Source organism: Lagopus muta, chromosome 6 (assembly GCF_023343835.1).
Source record: "Lagopus muta isolate bLagMut1 chromosome 6, bLagMut1 primary, whole genome shotgun sequence".
NCBI classification, from domain to species: domain Eukaryota; kingdom Metazoa; phylum Chordata; class Aves; order Galliformes; family Phasianidae; genus Lagopus; species Lagopus muta.
The window spans coordinates 56,206,632-56,228,101 of record NC_064438.1 but is presented as its reverse complement, the minus strand read 5'-3'; the positions used below and the strand labels follow the sequence as shown (position 1 = coordinate 56,228,101).

General features: G+C 46.7%; 1 protein-coding gene across 1 annotated transcript; it reads right to left on the bottom strand.

Moving 5' to 3' along the window:
• Positions 1-2,240: 2,240 nt before the first annotated feature.
• Positions 2,241-21,442, bottom strand: GCH1 (GTP cyclohydrolase 1). Its single transcript, XM_048949222.1, has 6 exons — positions 21,065-21,442; positions 11,550-11,659; positions 9,311-9,366; positions 6,519-6,550; positions 5,268-5,352; positions 2,241-4,389 (listed from the first exon to the last, which is right to left on the bottom strand). The coding sequence occupies exons 1-6, from the start codon at positions 21,363-21,365 to the stop codon at positions 4,263-4,265; spliced, it is 711 nt and encodes a 236-aa protein (XP_048805179.1). The 5' UTR covers positions 21,366-21,442; the 3' UTR covers positions 2,241-4,262.
• Positions 21,443-21,470: the final 28 nt, after the last annotated feature.

The window sequence follows — 21,470 nt, the reverse complement described above, 5'->3', positions numbered from 1 at the left end:
GCAACACCACCTCTTGGGCAGGCTGTGCACTGCCTCACTGCTCTTATTTAAATGGGCTTGTATAATCCAACCACTCTTAGGACAGATCTTTAGCTTTTGCTCCACTGTTGCCATCAGATCAGTAATGCAAATGGAGCAGTAAAGCCTCCTCTGAAATGTCCCAGCATCAAAACCACAGCCTAAAGCTGATGAAAAAAGCCCACCAAACCTTGCTTTGATACCCTTAGGTTATTACAGCAAAATTTGGCTGTGATGTTGTGCATGGTGATTTAATGGATGTCCCTGTTACCAGCATGGCCCAAAACTTACTAAAAAGAGCTTTAATGTTTCATATCCTCTCAACTGCCAAACTGTGACCGCAGCTTTAAATACAACTGGAAGGCAGGCTTTGCAGCAAGGTTATTTCCAAGAGTTCAGCAGAAGGGTTTAGCCAAGGCTCAAAGGGCAGAGCTGACCGCAGTGTCTTTCCCAACATTGATAACCACATAGAGACAGCAGGGGCAGAAAGCAGGGGCCATATAAATGAGCAATCCGAGCTCATTAAGCAACGAGGAGCTGCTGGCAGGTTGTGATGGCTACATAAAGGCACTCCGTTTGGAAATGACCTCTAAGATCCCCATCCCCGACTCATCCTCACTCGCACATCGCTCAGTGCCACATCTCCACGTTCACTGAGCACCTCCAGGGATGGTGACCCCACCACAGCTCTCTCCCCCGGGCTCTGAGCCGTAGACTTTCAAGCTATTTTTTTTCACCTCAATGAAAACAGAATTTCACACGATTACAAAACCAGGGAGGTTCCTTTCAAATCCCACGCTGTCGGTTTTGTTTCTGTTTTGCTTTGTTTTCAAGGCAGGGAATAGAAAATCTCTTGCAGAAGCATCTGCTTTGCCCAAAAGGCTGTTTCCCACCATAGCCACCAGCTTCAACACACAACCACAACGAGAACAGAAACTCCACTTCACAACAAAGGCAATTCTTAAAAATGCTCCTGAGGCTTCCCACGAGAGCCATTTCCAAACAGGACAGGGTCCCTCAGAAGAAACACATGAGGCTGGAGGGCCTTCCCATTCATCACTCCTCTGTTTGTGGCCACCACAAAGCTCACCCACCAAGCTGGCTGCACCCAGCAGATCCCCCATCGCCTGTAGCCTCAACATTTCTGAGTGCCTTTGCTCACCCTCATCTGTGCTTTGACACAGAGATGTGGATGAGAGATTCATAAAGCGATGGTGACTTCCTTAAAAGCGTTTCATTCCTTCTTCTTCCTCCCATTTGCTCACCTAGGCTGCCATCCCTTCCAGTGTCTTGGTTCTGCAAGTCTTTTCTATTATTTTCAAGGATTCGTCTCTGAATTTCAGAGGTAGCTGCATCCCATGAGGACACCAGAGCCAGTTCCTTTAACACAGCCTTCCCATCCTGCAGGAGCAGCTGCTGGCCCCAGCTGAGCTCACTGCTTACATGGTACACGCTGGGCTGACTCAGCCAAGATAAAGCACAACTTCATCCTCAAGGTTGGATCACACCTGCATCTTTTCTGCTGTTGGGGTATATTCATTCGGGCAGATTGAACACAGGAGCATTAAAATTCTCATCCCTGGTGGCTCTTGCTCATTTCACAGAGGCACAGCCCTGGCTATGGGGCAGCAGAACTCACCGCTGCATCCTCCCCATCAGATCACAGAATGGCCTGGGTTGGAAAGGACCACAATGATCACCTAGTTTCAACCCCAAGATGCTCGGCTCCAGCTGGGAGAGTCAAGGACAGAGGCTCTGGTCTATGGAAAGACCTCCAATGATGCCTTCAACAGGGCTTCAGTCCACAAAAGGACTCTGAGCCCACATGAATCCCAGTGCACACAACATCCTCCAGAGCAGCCACTGCCTCCCCTCTTCCTGTTGCTGAATCCTCTGATACTGAAGACCAGAATGAGGAAGGTTGCACCAACCTTGAAGGAAGATGAATTTGGGCTTGTTTTGTGTTTGTTTTAGGTTTTTTTTCTGTTGCTCTGTCAACAAACAGAAACCTGCTACTGCTTCAGAAGAGAAACTGAACATCATTGTCACAAGGCTGGAGCACTTGCAAGCACTGAAACTACAGGGAAATATTGGTGGTAGGTGGACCGTTGGACTGGATGATCTTGGGACGTCTTTCCAAGCTTGGTGATGATTCTATGGCACCACCACCCACCTCATCCTGTGCTGCCATCACCTGCCAGTCACCAAGGATGCTACCACTCCAAAGGATAACACTGTGCTTCAATGTTCTTGAAACAATGAATGTTTTTGAGACAATGGACACTGATGAGGTACAACAGCAGGCTGTTTGTACTACACACATACACACACTGGTTGTCATTAAAGCTGATGTATTTGACATGTTCCAAAAAAAGTGCACCAGTCTTACAACAAATAGGGAACAAAATCCAAGGCCACAAGTATAGAGGTATGTTTTAAAGACTACAGGTCACACAGAAATAAAAAGCAGCAGTGATGAAATATGAACTTTATCCTGAATAGAGATAAGTGGTTAAAACACAACCATTTCACTACCTCAGGAGTAAGATTGTGTTTTACAAAGCCTTAACTTCAAACAACTAAAGCAAGCAGAGAGAAACAAATACATTTCTGTGCACCTCTTTGGTCCCCAAGTTCTCCTTCCAACCTAAAAAGGAGAGTTTGACATTGAACTTCAAGCAAGAAAGACTTAAGGCTTTTCATCTGGATGTGTGAAACCAATGCTGAACTTGAGAGAGGCAGGATCTGCTGTCTGTCAATAAGGAGAACTAAAGCCATGGAATTAGTGTATTTTGTAAGTGTGCAGCACAGCTTGTTCATGATAGCAGACAGTTCCATAGCACCTAACTCAACAGGTCTAGCTTGCCAACCAGGAACTACGATTCAGGTTAGCTGAACACCTTGGGATTCATATTCAGCAAAGCCAGGGTGACTGTGGGGACCTGCACTGTGGGCATCCCACAGCACAGCTGGCATTGCCTTTGTTTTGTCTCCTGTCCTTAGTTTAAGGAGGGTGGCTTTCAATTGCACATCATGTTTTCCCAATTAAGAGTTACACAACTCCCATTAAAATCCTAACAGAGTATAAGCAGTTCAAGTCAGTTCAGCTGCCTAAAACTTTCTGTACCAACGCTGCCACATACAGAGGTTGCCACATAGACAGAAAACTGCAGTTTAATTCATTTTGACGCCCCTGGAAATGCTTTTCTCAATTGCTCTTATGAAATAAGCTGTAATTTCAGGTTGCTTTGCCCCAGAATGAACTGCCATCAGGCACAAACACAACGTGCTCTGCTCAGGATTTCAGTGCTCACCTTTGGTCCAACGTTCATGATGCAAACCTTGGAATGCTTGAAGAGAAATCCTCATTTTGAGATCAAACCAGATCTAGCTTCTCAGTCTGACTGATGGAAATCCAAGGGGGAAAACTTAAAGACAGGGAAAAATACCTCTTTGGATATCTGAGCTCTTTGCAGACAAATTCTGGGTCTTCCTCCCAAAACCCCATTAGAGTTTGCTTAAAAATAGTACGAAACTGACAGTTAAAGCGGTGAGACATCCTGAGGCACAGAGAGAAAGGTGCATAAACCCTTCATATTGAGATAAAACTGCGTTCCAAATCATTTAGAAGTGAATTCCCTGCATGTTAAGAGGTTAGGAAAAATGTGTTTTAAATTCTCAAGTACGACAAACAGAGTTAATACTAGCAAGAATATAAAACACCACCAGAGGTAACATCTCAAAGAGGTATAACAGACATATCCAGACACTGAAAAAGCCACTGCAGGACTGGTAATAACGACCCAGAGACAATTCACAACCATCCTTCTCACCAGAGGTGCAGTATTGGCAGCATGTAAGCAGTCCTACAAGGATCCACAGCCGTTTGCTTCCAGTGCTGCACCACGTTTACTCCACTAACATTGTTATTTCACAAATACCCATTTCATTCCCAAAGCACGCTTTCCCCCTCACAGCAGTGTGCTCTGCATGGTAGGTGTAAAGAACCACGTTCAACCCCCTGTTCGTAGCCTGTAGTTCTGCAATATCAGCCCAGTTGGAGATCCAGGAGCAGCCAACCTCATCATGACATTTCTCATTTGCCATCACAAGTCTTTTACTGAACAAAGACTATGACAACAGCTCACGACCATTTAATTTAAGAGTGCGACGTAGGAACAAGTAAGAACAGACGGCGACACTGGACAGAACAACCTCCAGAGTGCATTTAGAGAATAACAGTTTCAGCTCCTGATGAGTGTCAAGAACTCCTCACGGGTCTTTGGGTCTTCCCGGAATACCCCCAACATTGTGCTGGTTACAGTTTTACTGTTCATTTTCTGTACCCCACGCATTACCATACACATATGCCTAGGAGAAAGGAGAGGAAGTCAGTAAATGAGATGTGCTAGGAAGAAATAAGAAGTGCCATGAAGACAAGTGTTTCTTATGGGGTCACCTTAAATTCTGTGGAAAAATGAAGCTAAAACAAAACTTCTACATCTAGAAAGGGGGTCAACTGTTTGAGAAGGTAGATAATGGCAGGACAAGGGGAAATGGTTTGAAGTTGAGGGAGGGCAGATGGAGGTTGGATGTCAGGGGGAAGTTGTGTGCTGTGAGAGTGGTGAGGTGCTGGAACAGCTGCCCAGAGAGGCTGTGATGCCCCGTCCATCCCTGGAGGTGTTGAAGGCCAGGTTGGATGGGGCCCTGGGCAGCCTGGGCTGCTGTGAAATGTGGAGGTTGGTGGCCCTGCATGGCACAGGGGGGTTGGAGCTTCGTGATCCTTGAGGTCTCTCTCAACCTGGGCCATTCTATGATTCCATGAATGGCAAACTGTTGGAAGGGCCAATGGATATCAGCTGTCCTCTGGGACAAAGAAAGCCAAGTTCTCAGCTTCTGAGTGCTGTCTTCTCTCTGCAGATCCTAGGAAAATCCCACCTTACCAATGTGATCATCACAAGGACACACTTGTTGCTAGACTTAAGCTCTGCTGTACTTGGGGATCCCGTGCGAATGGGACAGCTGACCCAGTTGTCATATTTCTGCAATGGTTAAGGCAAGCCCACACTTCAAACAGCTCCAACCCCTTGCACTGAATGGGCCAAGATCACATCTGTCTACCTCCTCTCTGCTTCAGGTAAGTGTCACACAGCTTAGAAGAGCTGAGGCAACACACAGCAGCTCTGCAGCACACAGCTGTTATCACACCCAGCCCATACACTGCTGCAGAGCAGCTCGGGGTAACTCACGTAGCTTCAATCACCACTCCAACTCCAGCAGGCTGTAAGGCTTCTGTGATGGCTATTGCAATTTGTTTGGTAAGGCGTTCCTGGACTGAAAGGACAACAAGGAGTTCAGAACCACTCTTAAAACTGACAAGCTTAAATGCATCATCATTCCCTGCAAGCATCCTCACTTCCAAGTGTGCCTGTCCCTTCTGCTCAAGCAGGTTGTGGATGCTCCATCCCTGCAGGCATCCAAGGCCAGGCTGGATGTGGCTCTGGGCAGCCTGGGCTGCTGGTTGGCGACCTGCACACAGCAGGGGGTTGGAACTAAATGATCATTGTGATCCTTTTCAACCCAGGCCATTCTATGATGCTGCTCCCTGCCCCCAGCCCGAGCCCTGTTGTCTCCAAATGATTTTTATTAATACCAAACCTTAGCTTATATTTTGTACCTTGGAATGGATCTTTTATTTGCTTGTTTATACTGGAAGTCATTTTCCATTATGTGTTTGCAAGAGTTTGTATTACTGTGACTTGCAGTTATGGGAATTACACAGTTAGATTTTCTTGCCTTCCTCTGTTCTTTCATTTACTTTTTCACATATTTACTCACTGGCTTTACTGCTACACTCTCCACTGCCTACACTTACAATTTCCCTTTATTTTAAGAAAAGGATATAGAGCTTTAAAAAAAAATTAAAGAGCAAATTAAGGGAGCCTATTGCCCTCCAAAGCTTTACTTCCTGCAGCTATTCACCAGTTTGACACTAACGGCCACTAAGACTTCTGTTGCCACAACCTGGCCAAATTCAACCACAGGACAGTGAGAGCTGGCTGAGCCTGATCCAAAGCCTTGGAGCAGCTCTGTGGTTTCCTCTAGCTGTAGCTCCTGTAGCTTCTCCAGAGCAGCAAACTTCCTTAATACAGCAGCTCTCAGTCCATCTCTTCTGACAACACTCCTTGAAGGCATGCTCAATCATCTGGAGGAGAGCACACCTCCAGCAGCATCCAGCAACTCCAGTTATTCCTTGCAGCTGTATCTTACATTTATCCCACGAATCAGTTCCTGCCTACATTCATTTTCATAGGCACATTTTACCCCTCAGGGGAAACGCAGAGGCTAAGTAAGGAGACAGATGAGAAACACCTCTTCAAGAACGCACTGCTTTTCTTCACTCTCTAAAATCTGAACAGCTGTAGCCCACCTCTAATTACTGCTACACCAAGCTAGCCAGCAAAGGGCTGCACAAGCAATAAAAAGATCCAGTTGTTTACCTTGTAGTCTTCTACTGTATATCTCCACAATCCTAGAAGAGAAAAAGGCAATTTGTTTCAGTTATTCCTTTCTGAATATTGTCTGATCTTTCCACTACCAACAGATCACTGTATTGATCAAAGCTCTTCCTGGAAATCCATCCAGCAATGCTTGTGCTCAGCCCCTGGTTGGCATGGCTCAATGAATTCCCTTACCATTGCTGGTTCTAGTGGCAGGTACCCCTTGTCTGCTACCCCACCATTTTAGGGGCAGACCTATCACTTCTCCTTGGAGCTTCTTTGCTTTGGTTGTTACTTCTGAAGTATTTGTTCTACCACCCACCTGGACCACATGCTTGCAAGGGAATCCACAGCCAAAGACTCCCTGAAAGCTAATCCTTGAGTTAACAGACTGCCCACCAAATGCTGTTTTAAGGATGTTCAGATACTGGGATTCCCAGAAGGCTACTGGCCTTAAGCAAGAGATGTTCTAGATTCCTACATTTAACCCCAGATTTAACTGAGAGCTGTGGGAAAATAATTGTTTTTATTAGATGTGGAGGTTGGTGGCCCTGCCTGCAGCAGGGGGGTTGGAGCTTGGTGATCCTTGAGGTCCCTTCCAACCCAAGCCATTCTATGATCCTACAATAAAGCAGATACTCTCTACCCATCCTTCACATTTCAGTGCAGGGCTCACCTTGATGCTCATCTCTAACAGGGTTTCAAATGCAAGCCATCTGCAAAGCGATTCGAGTGATGGTTTGATCATCTATCAACACAGTGCCGAAATCCACATATTTCAAGAAAAAAAGTCCATGGCTGCTCTGTGACTCAGCGAGTTATTCATGCAGTCCTTATGCATGCAGACCAAATGCTTAATTACACGTCAAGTGGCCATGTTAAAAGTTGCTGCAGAAAAATTCAATACCCATCTGGTCAGAGCAGACAAAAGCCAGACCCTGGCTGGCAGCCTGAGGCATCACTTACAAGAAACATTTCTGACAATGAGACTTGCCTGCTGCTTTGGAGAGAGAATTATATGCAGAAAGTCCCCTCCAGAAATGAAATGGCCGTGTTATAGCTATTCTGAACAAAGCAACATAATATTTAGACATTTAGAAACACAATTGATGCTTGGGGTTTGTTCTGTGTGTGTCCTGTAAGCATGTCTGCGTGAAAACAGAGGTGGTGTTATCAAACCTGAGCTTAAAATCCAAGGAAAAGTGTTTGTCTGCTGAATGCAGGTCATCCCGACGGCAGGAACACACCACATTAGACTAATCCTATTATGAAAGATTAGGTCTCCAGTACCAACAGCCTCACAAATCTTTGTGTGAACACTGGTTGCATTATATAGGGCGAGAAAAGGAAGCACTATTTGGCCTACAGATCTCCTCATGGCGAGTACAGAAAAGCAAGCAAGGATAGAGAAGATTTGGTTATACAAGGATCTAATCTTTTCATTATTGAAGGATATGGAAGTTTTACCCTCACTTGAGAAGAGAAAAAAAAGGGCAATATTTAACATTCAGAGAACAGTGCAGGAAGACATGCACACACCCAAACATATTTCATACTGAGAATAAACAGTGGGAAAACTGGACTCTTCTAGCACAATGCTGCCACTTGCATTAAGGACCATTTGAGACAGTTCTAAACCAGCAAACCCAGAGGCAATGGCAGATCCTACAGTATCAGGAGGCAGCTAAGTGCAGGCATAACCAATGTCTGCCACGAGAATTTAAGTGTTTAACTGTGTCAGCCTTCTGATCAGAGCAAATTCCACTCCTGCAAGCGCTGCTAGAAGATGTGAAGCTGGTTGCCCTGTAATACGAGGTTCAAAACGTGACCTCCCAGGGCCCTTCTGCTTCCAGCCCAAACTCACTGCTGTGCAAGCAGAGCACAGAGCAGAGATGGCTGATTTTAAAGCACTTCAGCATCACACACCACACATCTCTTACCCACTAAGAAAACTCACAGGCATGCAGAATTACTAGGCTAATTCTCCTTGGTGTGATTGGAACTACAGAAAGATTAACAGATGTATCAGGAAAGTATAAGTGTGTCCTATGTGGTTTTTCTGGACTACAGCCCGTGTTTTCAAGCTGCAAGACATCCTTCCACTCAGGTGCCCAATCATCTGCCCAGGTGAGGGATCTACCATCCCCCATTAAATTGTCACCTTATAACACAACTCAGCAACAGCCCTGACCCAAGGGCACTTGCCAGGGAAAACAATATTTTACATAACAAGTGGGTTTCTCCAGTGTATCTTAAATACTTTCTTTCTAAAGCGGAGCCTTAGCAAAAAAGTCTACCCCATGACTCTCTCAGCAGGCCATGAGAGAAAGAAAGAAATGCCAGATTTATCTGATGAAAGCTTTGCATTCGGATCCAGACGGTGTGTTGGTCTGCAGTTTGAGATCCCTGCTCTTATCAGTCCAAACACACGCAGATCTCCAGCTGCTGGAGATCCCCAATCTGCCTGCTGATGACACAGCCAAGACTCTCCACTTGTTCTTGCTTCTGCGTTCTCTTTCAACACCAATGTTCTGGACAGATGGACGTGCAGAAGTGTTATGGCTCTATTCCAATTAACTGTGATATTAATTAAGACAGAGCTCTAACACTCATCTGTCCTCTCCACACACACACACACAAACGTGTAATGCTGAGGATTGGTTTAAATCCAAATCCAGGACACAAAGTGTGCTGAGCTTCAGAGGGGGACAAGATTAGCAAGATTAACACAGTTAGCACAGCTTGGAATCCTTTTTACAAATTAGCATCACTTTCATTACATTAGCACTTACCTAGCGAGCTTGCTGAGGCCAAGTACTTGTTTGTTAGGAAGATAGCCAATATGTACCTAGACAGAGGAGAACAAGCCATTAGCAGAATGAAAACCAAACTTCCAAACGTGTACAAAACCCATGCATAGAGAGTGAGATGTGCATATGTCCCAGTAGTGAACAGCCCAGAAATCTTAGCATGTGGGAGGAACAAGCCTGAAAAATTAACTGTGGAGCTATCAAAGGCTGTAATGCCTCGTGAGGTCAGTGCCCTGGTGCAGGATAAGTACAGCATTCTGAGGCAGGAGAGGAAAATCAGTTCTCTGAAAGTCAAGGCTTATGTTCCAAGTCTCAGGAATGCCACAGATGCTGTCTTTAGGCACAAAAAGCATTACTTGTTACTACTCAGCGCAGCCCTGTCCATCTGACATAGCCATGCTTTTCTTTCAAGTCCTACAGTGGATAAAGGGAGAGAGAAGGACTGCCATTCCAGTAAAGGATCTGATGGCAAGAAGTACTTTGCCACCAAAACCAGGCTGCACTTTCTGTTGTTTCTCTACTATTATTGCTTTAATGCCAACTCATGTGCTACCAGTAGCACCACAGATCACTGTATGAATCAGCCAGCTTCTGTCCTGCCTGACCACGGACTGACTGAACACCCATCAGGAACATGTAACTGCACTAGGCTGAAATGAGTTATGGAGTAGAAAAGTGCTCAGATCTGACGGGAGAAGGAAAGGCATTCAGCTTCCTGCTATACAGAAGGCTGCTGAAATCAAGTGGGCTCACACTAGTGACAGATTACAAACCAGCACTTATGTCACTGTATCAGAGACTTGAAAAATTAGCCACAATAAGGTAGGGGAGCATCAGTGTAGGATTCTGCCTTCGTGCTTTGCCTGGAGGCCCCACCTCAGAGCCCTGTTTTGCTGTACCTGCAGGTAGAGGCACCACAGCACACCTAATTACCTGGCTAACTCGCTCATTCCTATCACTTCTGTTGGGTAATCAACCCACTGACACCTGAAAAGACACGAAACATTTCAGATAAAGCAAGAGACATAACTCAGAAATAAGTGCTGAATCTTGTTCCCCACAGAGTAATTTGTGTGTGTGTGTGAATTTCTGGATTTCATTCAACATAGAGCTGCAAATACAAGATCTGCTGATGGGGATTTGCAGCCTGTTTGATGTACCCAGCAGGAGAATGGTTAGGCTGAGAACATTTAGAGGTGTACTCAGGCATTCAGCAGACCACTGTATGAGCAGGACCAACTCAGTGCTTGTGAGATTTCTCCAAAGCACACAGGCTAAACTGCTAGATGTAAAAGGAACGCATGGATTGCCACAGAAGTAATGAAGTGAACACACACAGACCGAGTAACCAAGAATAACAGGTGAAATAGAAAGCTTTCACAGGAACAGAAGTTATTTTGTTCTCTGGTAGAAAATGCTAACAGTAAGAAAAGAAAGCGGAGGAAAATGAGTTGACTCAATAAACAGTTGGTTTCTGTCGGGGTGTTTCATTTTTGGGGGACAGTTTACTTGGAACATTTTGTGGTACTGATCAAATTTGACAGATTACAAGAGCACTTGCTCCTCTGTCCTGGGAGCACTCAATGGAGAACAGACGGATCAGAATAAGGCCCATCCTCCTGTGCTCTTACAAGAGTGAGGAGGCTGAGGTTTTCAGAACTACCAACACTGAACTATTCAAGCTGACAGACGTTGAGTTGTTTTTGTTGGTGGTGGGGATCAGGGGGGAGCGTTCAGCTGTTGGTAGCACCATTTGAAACACCAGCTCTGTACTTGGGAGTCCCAAGCCACGCAGCCTCCTGCCAGCCCATTTAACAGAGGGCTGCTAATCAGAAGTTTGCTCCATTCACAGAGGCACAGGATAGCTCTGAGCCAGCAACTAAATCCGTGACGGAGGCAGCGTGCAGGGTGAGCTGGTTTAATATCAAGATGTCTGCCCTCGAGGCTTGCTGCTGCTTCACAAAGAAGAGCTTTAATGTGAAATGTCAGAAACCATTAGATTAGTTAGACTAGGAAAGGTTGAGCATAGAGCTTTAAATCCAAATAAAACTCACATTAAGGAGGTCTTTCTTATTTGTATTCTCTGGAGATTGACTTTTAGAATCATAGCCGTAAGCAGTAAATACTTACAGCTTTAAAAGCTTTGCAGTTATAGCTACAAAGTCTTTTACATGTGTCTTTTATCACGTATTCCCACGTTTGTTTGACGAGGAAGAGTTACCTTTCCAACAAATGGAACGAGGTGATGCTCACACAATGAGAACATGTCTATGTCCTTCACAATTACCATCTCATCGTGGTCTTCGTCAAAGATGGCATCGTTCAGAACATCTGAAATTAAATATTTGCATTAAGAAAAATACATGCACAAGCATGGAAGCTTCTTCCAGCCAATATCTCAGTAGATTTGTGGCTCAAAAGTATAGATTTTAGGGCTGAGTTATGGGAAGCAAGGAGTAGCATCACCAGCACACTTTGGTTTGGACACAATCACAACCGCATGTACACTACGTCAAAAGTCAGTCTGTAGTGTTCTATTTGAATAATAGTTTGTGCCCAGGTTAGAACAAATCCAGCCTTTGTGGAACTTCTAGCATCTAATATCAATTAAAACTACATCTCATCAAGCCAGCAATGAGGAGCAGAGCACACGTCTAGATGGGTTTTCATTGTGCTTGCACATACCTCGAGCAAAGCTGAGCCTTAGGTTTGAGAAAAACTAAGCCATCACAGTGGTTTCTGCAGCCCCAACACCAGCATTGCTATCCTCCAGGATGCTCCATGCCCAGACGATAGCTTTGCATCTCACCCTGAAGCACACCAGCCAGCAGCTGACCAGGCACATGCAGCAGTCAGAAAGATCTGTAGCCAAAGATCAGGGGGATATTTGCTGTTCTGCACTGAGAGCAAGCACGCATTGTATACTGCTTCTGAATTCTGCATCTCAGATGTAATGGAGACTTAATATGGAGAAACCCATCAAGAGGAAGAGTTGGTGCAGTAAGGAAAGGAACACGTAGCATGAGACTTTGCTAGTCCCAGAGCTCAGCACAACAGATCCTCAGTTGGTTTTCCAAGATTTAGCAACCCCCTGATATTAAAGTCCCCCAGGATCCTTCAGTTCAGGTTACAGCAGATCACTGTGGTCTCCACAAAGAAAGGCCACAGTGAGCAAGACCGTGTTTGGAGAGTTTCAAAGTAGAACAGCCCCAAGGTAAGGGAGCCTTTTAGGAGACGAGAGAAAACAGAGGGAAAAACAGAGTGAGGGAAGGGACAGAAGGGCTGACAATCAGCACAAGGAGCTCTGCAAAGAAGTTAGCTTGAAGCCACACACACTTGGAGTCATTTCCAAGAAGCAAAGACCCACCATGGCCGTAAGGGAACAAGGAGCCACTCTGTTTGGCTTTATGCCTTTATGCCTTCCCCTGACATGCACGCACACCTAATGGCCACCATCTGTTGTCGATACGTATCATCATCACGGAGCATTTTAATTTCCTGCTTGCTATCAGCACTACACAGGTAACCCTGGAAACTGTGTGCAAGATGTTCTGCCTGCTATGCACGTCCTTCTCAAGAAGGGCTGGCGACCTGCAGAACAGCAGGGCTGAAGCCCAGAAGGCTTCTGAGCAGGGACAGAGGGCATGAAAGAGGCCAGGAAAAAATCCCATAAAGGCACATGATTTCGTGCATCAAATTTTACAGCCCAGTTTACACCAGACACTGTTGGGAAGGTTTTTGATTACATGGGAAGCATCATGCTGTTGTATTATGAATGCAGCCAGAAAGAGACAGAATTTGGAAGAGAGCAGGCTTGGAGGACAACAAAGAGAAGCCAGAGCAGTAATGCAGGTTCTCAGCACTCACCCCGCGCTCCACAGATGTGCCATTTCCACAGCAGAAAGGCAAACAGTGGTTTCACAAAACCTGCTGCTATGCCCAGCACTGATAAAACAAAAGCCAAACAGATCCCAGAAGCATCTCCAGAGCAACTGATGCTGTTATTAGACCACCAGCTTGGCTCACACCAGCACTGCCAGCAGCGCATCGGGGCCTGATGTTAGATATGGATTTACGTCAGCACAGTTGTGGAGCAGAATGTTCAGGACAATAAGAAATGTTCACATCCTCATTAAGAGCCACCGTAATGTGTGACAGCATTGTGTCACACAGCAGAAGGTAATTCAACACGGAAAAGTCTCATATTAATATCCAAACACACATAAATGTATGCATATACAAACTCATTGATGAAATATATATAAGTGGGTCCTTAGAGACTTCATCCAAGGGGCCAAGATCAGTTACCAGAATTACAGAATGGCTTGGGTTAAGAGAGACCTCAAGGATCACGAAGCTCCAACCCCCCTGTACCATGCAGGGCCACCAACCTCCACATTTCACAGCAGCCCAGGCTGCCCAGGGCCCCATCCAACCTGGCCTTCAACACCTCCAGGGATGGACGGGGCATCACAGCCTCTCTGGGCAGCTGTTCCAGCACCTCACCACTCTCACAGCACACAACTTCCCCCTGACATCCAACCTCCATCTGCCCTCCCTCAGCTTCAAACCATTTCCCCTTGACCTGCCATTATCTACCCTTGTGAAGAGTTGAAGAAGGAGGAGTTGTGTTGTGTTATGGAGGCAGCTGTTACCATAGCGTAGGGCAGGGAAAAAGAAGGCCAGCAGACCCATCAAGTGTCACACAGGCAACCTCAGGAAAAGAAATACATCCCTCCCCATGGCCAAAGCAATTAAATAGGTACACAAAGGTCATCCCTCCTTTTTGCATATCCTCTGTCAGGTTATGGCAGCTTGGGCAGCGAAGGAAGTTTAGAAGCAAATAAGCACGTAGATCTTTGTGCCAAGAATATAACCACAGAGCTGCAGGGTATTTCAAACTTCTCATTTATACAGATCTTGTCAATTTTGCATAAGATCTTCTGAATATTACTAACAAACTGCAGCCAGGTGACAGCCGAGAGCTGCTCAGCTGCAAAACTTCTCCAGTTGTGCCCACAGCAAGCTGTGTCAATTGGAACAACCAGCACCTGGAGGAGGAGGAGGGCCAGAAGCCACAGAGGAAGAAAGAAGCTTCGTGTTAACCCCTCTGCTACCCCTTCACCACTGCCAGGTGATACCAGGCAGACAGAGGCAAAACAAGAGGTGAGACAGAAGGCCAGCACCTGACTGTGCTGTAAGAGCAGAGCTCCAGTCCTGCTCGAGTCATTCCTGCTCACTTTACAAGCTGCCTCTCCTGAAAAATGAGCACCGTTCAAAGTCTGTGTCTGTCTCAGCACCTCCCATACACACACATCCTTTCGAATCCAAGCCCTGAGTGGCATCAGATGAGTCAGGTAAAGGTAGCTGAGCCAAGATGCTGGACTGTATCCTGCTGCGCCTTAATTCAACAAGGAAAAACTCCCTCCAAGTGCCATCCGTGTAATCCTCCATATCAAGAAAAGGACAAGATTTGCACATCCTCTGCTTACAAGGAGGTTGGCACATCCATCTCTTGGCCCCTTGGGATGATACTTCCCTCAATTCACCCTGCTTTTATTAGTCACAGCTGTGCTTGAGCTGCTACCAAACACTGTCAACGCACCAAAGGAGCCTGCAAACATCACTACTTTCATTCTCCGCCACCCAAGAAAGGCTGAGTGAACTTGTTGCTTAAGCCCAGGTGCATCACGTTAAAGGAATACAAAGGTTTGGATAAAAATACACAGCTGTAAGGAAGTGAACAAGAGCAAGCACAGAGTTACAGACAGTTATTCCAGTCGGTACATCCGCCAGCCCAGATCCCATGTTCTGATATAGAAACTTCATTGGGCTGTTAAAGACTAAGCGGTCATTCCTGCTGCAACTCCTGAAACAGATCAGAATTAATTTCCCCCTTTATCTTCCTCAAGAGTTGATTTAAAAAAAAAATCATAACCGGATAAAGACAGAATGAGAAAGACCTTTCAGGACTTTGCGTCAGAGCTCAGCAAAAAGACCTGTTGCTATAGAAACTATTTGCATAGCTTTAATGTGACACAGGAAAGCAAATGCACCTCTGGCAACCAAAGAAGATGGAGCCCACCCAGCAGCTGGCTCCGTAGGTGAGGGGAATGGAGGATGACAGCCCTCTGTAGAGCAGCACTGCAGCATTTCAGATGCCTGGTCTTGGCTAGATCTTTCAGATAAGAGCCTGAGATGGTTGTAGGATGCTCTCAGTATGAGCTGGGTTGCTTCACTCCAAGGAGGAAGCCAAGCTGAGGATTGCTCACTGTAAGAGGGATGGAGGCGGTCTCAGATTTAGCAACCCAGCTCCTTGAGCTCAGCCATCCTGGTAGCCATAAGCACAAGGTTCTGCAAGGCTCCAGACTGCTCTCACTCACATGGTAGATGTAGAGGATGCTCCAAAGAGCCCAGAGACCACAGACAAACTGTTCATTGAGATGGAACCAGCTGAGGCACAGAGGCAGATACATTCGGCTGGCTTTATTGGGCACATCCTCTCAATCTGAGAAGAGATGGAATTGACAGAGCAGAAGACCTGAGCTAATAGATGAAGGCATGGTAAGCAAGCCAAGAAGAAAACTGCTATAAAATCTTTCAGTTGTTGCTAAGTGGTGAGATTGAGAGTCAAAACTGACTGTTCGTATTCATGCATCCATACTACACAAGAACTGAAGCTAGAGAAAACATTCCAGCCAAGAAACACAAGAGAATTATTGCAGCTTTTCAGCCCTGAAAGGTACCAGGAATTTATTATGCATAAAAAGAGGAAAATCAGGCTAGAAAACTCATTCATATAAAGAGAATTTGTACTCCTGCAGAAAGTTAATGACTTCAGGTTGCTAAGGCAGAGGGTGGACTGGGTATGCCAATTCCCAACAGAATCACCATCTGCTTTCAGAAGTCTTGAACAGCTCTACGAAGAGACTCAACCTAAGCTGTAATGAGGCTATTTTAGCTGGCAATAAGAGTTCCAAACCTGCAGAGAATAATTAAACAGGCATTAGCACCACATGGCTTCCTTGCCACCGTATACCTTCCCAACAGGAAGGAAGCAAAGCATCAGAAAAAAGGATTTGCAAGTTTATGACTAACATTTCCGACTCCATCACTGTCACACCAGAGGACTGGAAACAGACCTTCTGCTTCAGAAAGGAACATTCTTTTCAGAAGCAAAACTTAATTCTCCAGCTGCCAGAAATTATACATCTGGTCCAGCTCTTTTACAACTCACACTGAAGAATTAAATAAGGAGGAGAAGCACCAGGGCTGCTCCGCTAATTCTAGCCATCAACTTTATGGACTCATTCACCCTCTTACAAAGACACTCCACATTGCAGAGAGAGACTGAAGTCTTTTCATATGAGTCATGGCAGACTCTCAGATGAAGCTAAGCTGAGGTCTGGAAGTTGTTTTTTGCCAATATATTTCTTAAACAGAGGGAAATCAGGGCCGTGGAGACACTCATTAATATGTATCTGGATTTGAACACCTCATTTCACAGAAGGTGCTGGAAGCTCCCATCCAGGCTTCTTTCTGAAAATGAACCAAATGGAGATCACAGACAACATAACAACGCTTTGAAAAACAACATGAAGAGATCAGAAGTCTTTAATAGCGTAAGATCCAAGAGATTAAGATAGTTAATAAACTCTGGGGGAAAAATCTAAGTGTATGAAATTTGGTGTTGCTTAACTACTGATGGTCAGGGAGGTCATCCTGAGAAGGCCCAATGCTAGAGCACAGGATTCTCACTGCCTTCAGCACCAGGGCTGGGGGCTGAGAAGCACCCCAACATCTTACCCTGGACAACCCCTCCTTCCCAGCCTTCAGTTCAAGAAACAAACCAAAGCCACACTGCTGATATTTAAGTTCATACATAATGCTGTTATACCAGTGAAAAGTAAGAGAACCAGCAGTGCTTTGCCTCCAGCAACAAACCACTGAAGCAACTCCTCAGCCCTCAGCAAAGGGCAGTGCTTTCAGTCAGCCTTGTTTGCTTAAGGCACTGCCTATTTCTATACAGACACACACAGCTCAGCAGGTGTTAATCTACTGGTATTAGACCTCACCTGACCCATCTGGTGGTGCTCAAGGATGGAGTGATGGCACCAACGGACAAAGGAAAGACAACTGATGTCATCTACCTGGGCTTCTGCAAGGCGTTTGATACAGTCCCACATCATAACCTTGTCTCTAAGTTGGAGAGATACAGATTGGAAGGGTGGGCTATACGGTGAGTAAAGAGCTGCTTGGATCATTGCAATGATCTACGTTCAGATAGAGACTGATCGTGAGTGGTGCACCCCACACACAACACCTTTACCAATGACACAGATGATGGGACAGAAGACACCCTCAGCAAGTTGATTGATGACACCAAGCTGAGTGGTGCAGATGATACAAAAGAAGAAAAGGACACCATCCAGAGGGACTGAGACAGGCTTGAAAAGAGGGCCCAGATGAATCTAATGAGGTTCAACAAGGCCCAACTGAGCTAATGGGGGACACCCAGCCCATGGCAGAGGTGGGGCTGGAGCAGCTTTTGCGTCTCCAGCAACACAAACCATCTTCTGACTCTACGATTTTAACAAGGTTCAACACACCAGAAGGACAGCTGAACCTCCTAACTTGATTGAAAGCTGCACACCAACTGGAGAGGTCTTCCAGCTTTTATTTATATGACAACCATCCTTACCAGCAACTATTTAGCAAACACGCCTCTCAGCTTGAAGTGCTTACATACAATGAAGACAAGTTAACTTCCCCCTGCAGATGTAGGGAACCTGTTCAGCTTTGTCTGATGTTTCCTGCAGGACTGTAAAGGAGCAGGATCTGCTGTCCCATGTTTTGTTTTGAGGCATCTCCAACGTGTGCTGTCTCTGGAACTCACAAAATTATAACTGAAGATTTCAGTTACAAGTTGGCCTGCAGTTTTGATTTCCATATATTCACCCATTTGCTGTGTATCATAGAATGGCTTGGGTTGGAAAGGACCTGAAGGATCATGAAGCTCCAACCTCCCTGTTGCATGCAGGTCCACCAACCTCCACATTTAATACTAGGCCAGAATGCCCTATGCACACATTTATGCTGTGCAGCATTCATAGTCCAATGAACAGCACTTCCAAGCATAACATCAAGCACTTACTGAAGGAGGGACAGATCTCCCCAAATTCTGCCTTCGAGTGTTTGATAGACAATTGCCTGAACGACTGCAAGGATCCTGAAGGCTGCCAGCCAGCAATTAACAGCTCAAATTACTTTGATTAATCAAAAGAACACATTTCTGTTTTGTTGTCATCTGCTTCCAGAATGAACAAGCCACTAAATCTGACCCTGGCGCAGGGAAAGAAAATACATTCTCGTGGGGTCATGCAGAAGCACTGAGTGAAATGAAGAAGTAAAACTTCTGGTGTCTTGCAATGGCTACCAATATACACAAACTCAAGAGTAAACTGCTAGTATCTTTAGATCTGCTCCCCAGATGGATTTTACCTGAAACCCCCAGGGGTATCCATGCTCCTCCAATAAAAATCTGATGGTGTCCACCATAAGATGAGATCAATGCATTAATTTGAACATCTTTTGTCAAGGTGAGAGCTTGGGCCTTTAGGAGCCCAACCAGGATTAATGCACATAGCAGGGGTTGAAAGTAGATGATCATTATGGCCCTTTTCAACCCAACCCAGGCCATTCTATGATTCTATGAAAGGGAGAACACATCCAGAAAGAAGACTGAAAGCAGATATTCAGCAAATCAACTCTACTGATGGCTCTGAAATGCAACACTGACAGCTGCAGAAAACAGATAAGGATGAATAAATGTAAAGCAGGAACACTGTTACTCTGCACTGTCAAGCTAGGAAATACACCTGCAACAGAAGCTACGTCAGGTTCTCTGCTACTCACAGAAACCTGAATGGAGAGAAAGGGCAGAATTCAGACGTAATCCTCCCTGCAACACAGGATTTATTTATGAAGGATAAAGAAGTACAACAGCTTCCAGCACCCCGTCTGCACTCAGAAACACTCAGTGGCAAATCAAAGCGAGGCACCATTCATTAACAAACAGCAGGCAGCTGAGCTGTGACCAACCACATAACTCAGTTCTTGCTTACTGGAGGAGAAGCTCGAGTCAGAAACACCAAACACTGCAGATCTCCTCTGGTGTACTTTTCACTGCATCCTGTCCATCCTCTCCTAGATTTCACAGCTTGGAAATACGTTTATTACATCATTTTGTGTTCCTGTACCGTATGGAAAAGTAAAATTAAAGCTGCTTTCCGCCCCACCTCCCTACCCAAGGTGGTTACCCAAGCAGAAGGCTGACTTCAAGACCTGTAGATGTACTGCATTCCCTGCTTCAGTCTGTCTGGTTTTCAGCTCTGTATTTCACAATGCACTTAGGACCTCCCATGCAGAACTGAACTCCACACCAATTCACAACTCCAACCACCAGATATTTTGCTGGCTTGTAACAAACTGTTCTTCAGCTACAGTTCAACCCTCCCCCCCCCCCACTTCACTACTAAGAGCAGGAAGACCAGAAGCACAAGACACAACCCACCCAGCACAGGAAAGGATGCCTGCATCACAGCTTCCTCTTATTTCCTAGAAAAGTAGCAAAACAAAAAGCAGATCAGGAGCACAGTACCTAACAGTGAGAGTAACAGGTGGATAGAAACAGTGTATAGAATCATCATAGAATGACCTGGGTTGCAAAGGAGCACAGTGCTCATCCAGTTCCAACCCCCTGCTGTGTGCAGGTCACCAACTAGCAGCCCAGGCTGCCCAGAGCCACATCCAGCCTGGCCTTGAATGCCTGCAGGGATGGGGCATCCACAGCCTCCTTGGGCAACCTGTGCCAGTGCCACCAAGGCTGACCATTCAGGAGGGGGTACCCAGAACCACTCTGCTCTAAGAAACACATTTGAGACTGGGACAGATGAACCAGCATCCCTCATTATCCAGCGGAGCAAAAGCTTGGGGTGAATTAACAGGAATCCATCTGGTTTAGCTGCAGCAATATTGAGAGAGGAGCTGAGAGTGAGCAACCTCTCAGCACGGAAATGTGTTCAGAAGAAGAAAACCCTGCTTGAACCAGGCAGGTTGGGTGTGAGAGCTCCTGTATTACAGAGCAACAAGGAGACAAATGCAGCCCCAGAGCAGGGTGGCACGGTGGGGCTGGAGATTCGTGATCCTTGAGGTCCCTTCCGACCCGGGCCATTCTATGACTCTGAGCAGACAAAGTGTCGTTGTGCGAGACCTCGATGAGAGTCCATCCCAAACACGGCGTGCGGCGAGACCGAACGAGAGGACAACCCAGCACCGACGTGAAGCTGAACACCAGGCTCGCTCCCAGAGACGGAGCAGCAGCTCCCAGGGCGAGTTTAGGACGTGACATCGCAACAGGAAGAATTGCTCAGCGAGTTAGCGCCGCGAGTTACATGCAGAAGGGCTTCGGGGAAACGAAAAGGGAAAGGGAAGCAGCAAGGCAGGCTCCGGGTTGAGCAGCGCCCGGCTCAGCGCTCGCGTCCCTCATCCTCCAACCGAAACTCACCTACGAGCGTCAGAAGGAGCGGAAGGGGAACCGGAGGGGAACTCCCTCGTTTCCCAAGCCCCGCATTACAGCACGCACCAAGCGCAGCCCTTACTGGCACGGCTAGGAGGAAGGAAGGCGAGGTGAACCCCCGCCCCAGGTGCCCCTCCGGGCTCGGCGCGGCCGCCTACCCGCGATGGTCTCCTGGTAGCCCTTGGTGAAGAACTGCATGGCGGTGGCCGCCCTCCAGGGAGTCTTCAGTAGCCCCTGCCGCTCGGGATCCTCGCCCAGCGCCCTCAGGATGGTGGTGTAGGCGGCCGCCAGGCTGGGCAGGCTCAGCTCGTTGTCCTCCTCGCTGCGGGGCCGCTCGCCCCGCCATCCGTCCCCGCTGCCGCCGCTAGCGGCGGACACGCGCGGCTTCTCCGTGCCCAGCGTGGGGGATGGCGGTCCTTCCCGCCGTGCGTACCCGTTGCAGCTCCGTGCCGCCGCCATAGGCGCCGGCAGAGCCGGCCCGACCGAGAGCGCTACACAAACCCCGGTCCCGCGCTGCCCTCCCTCAACCCCACCACGCTCCCGCCCGACTGAGCGCAGCGGCCC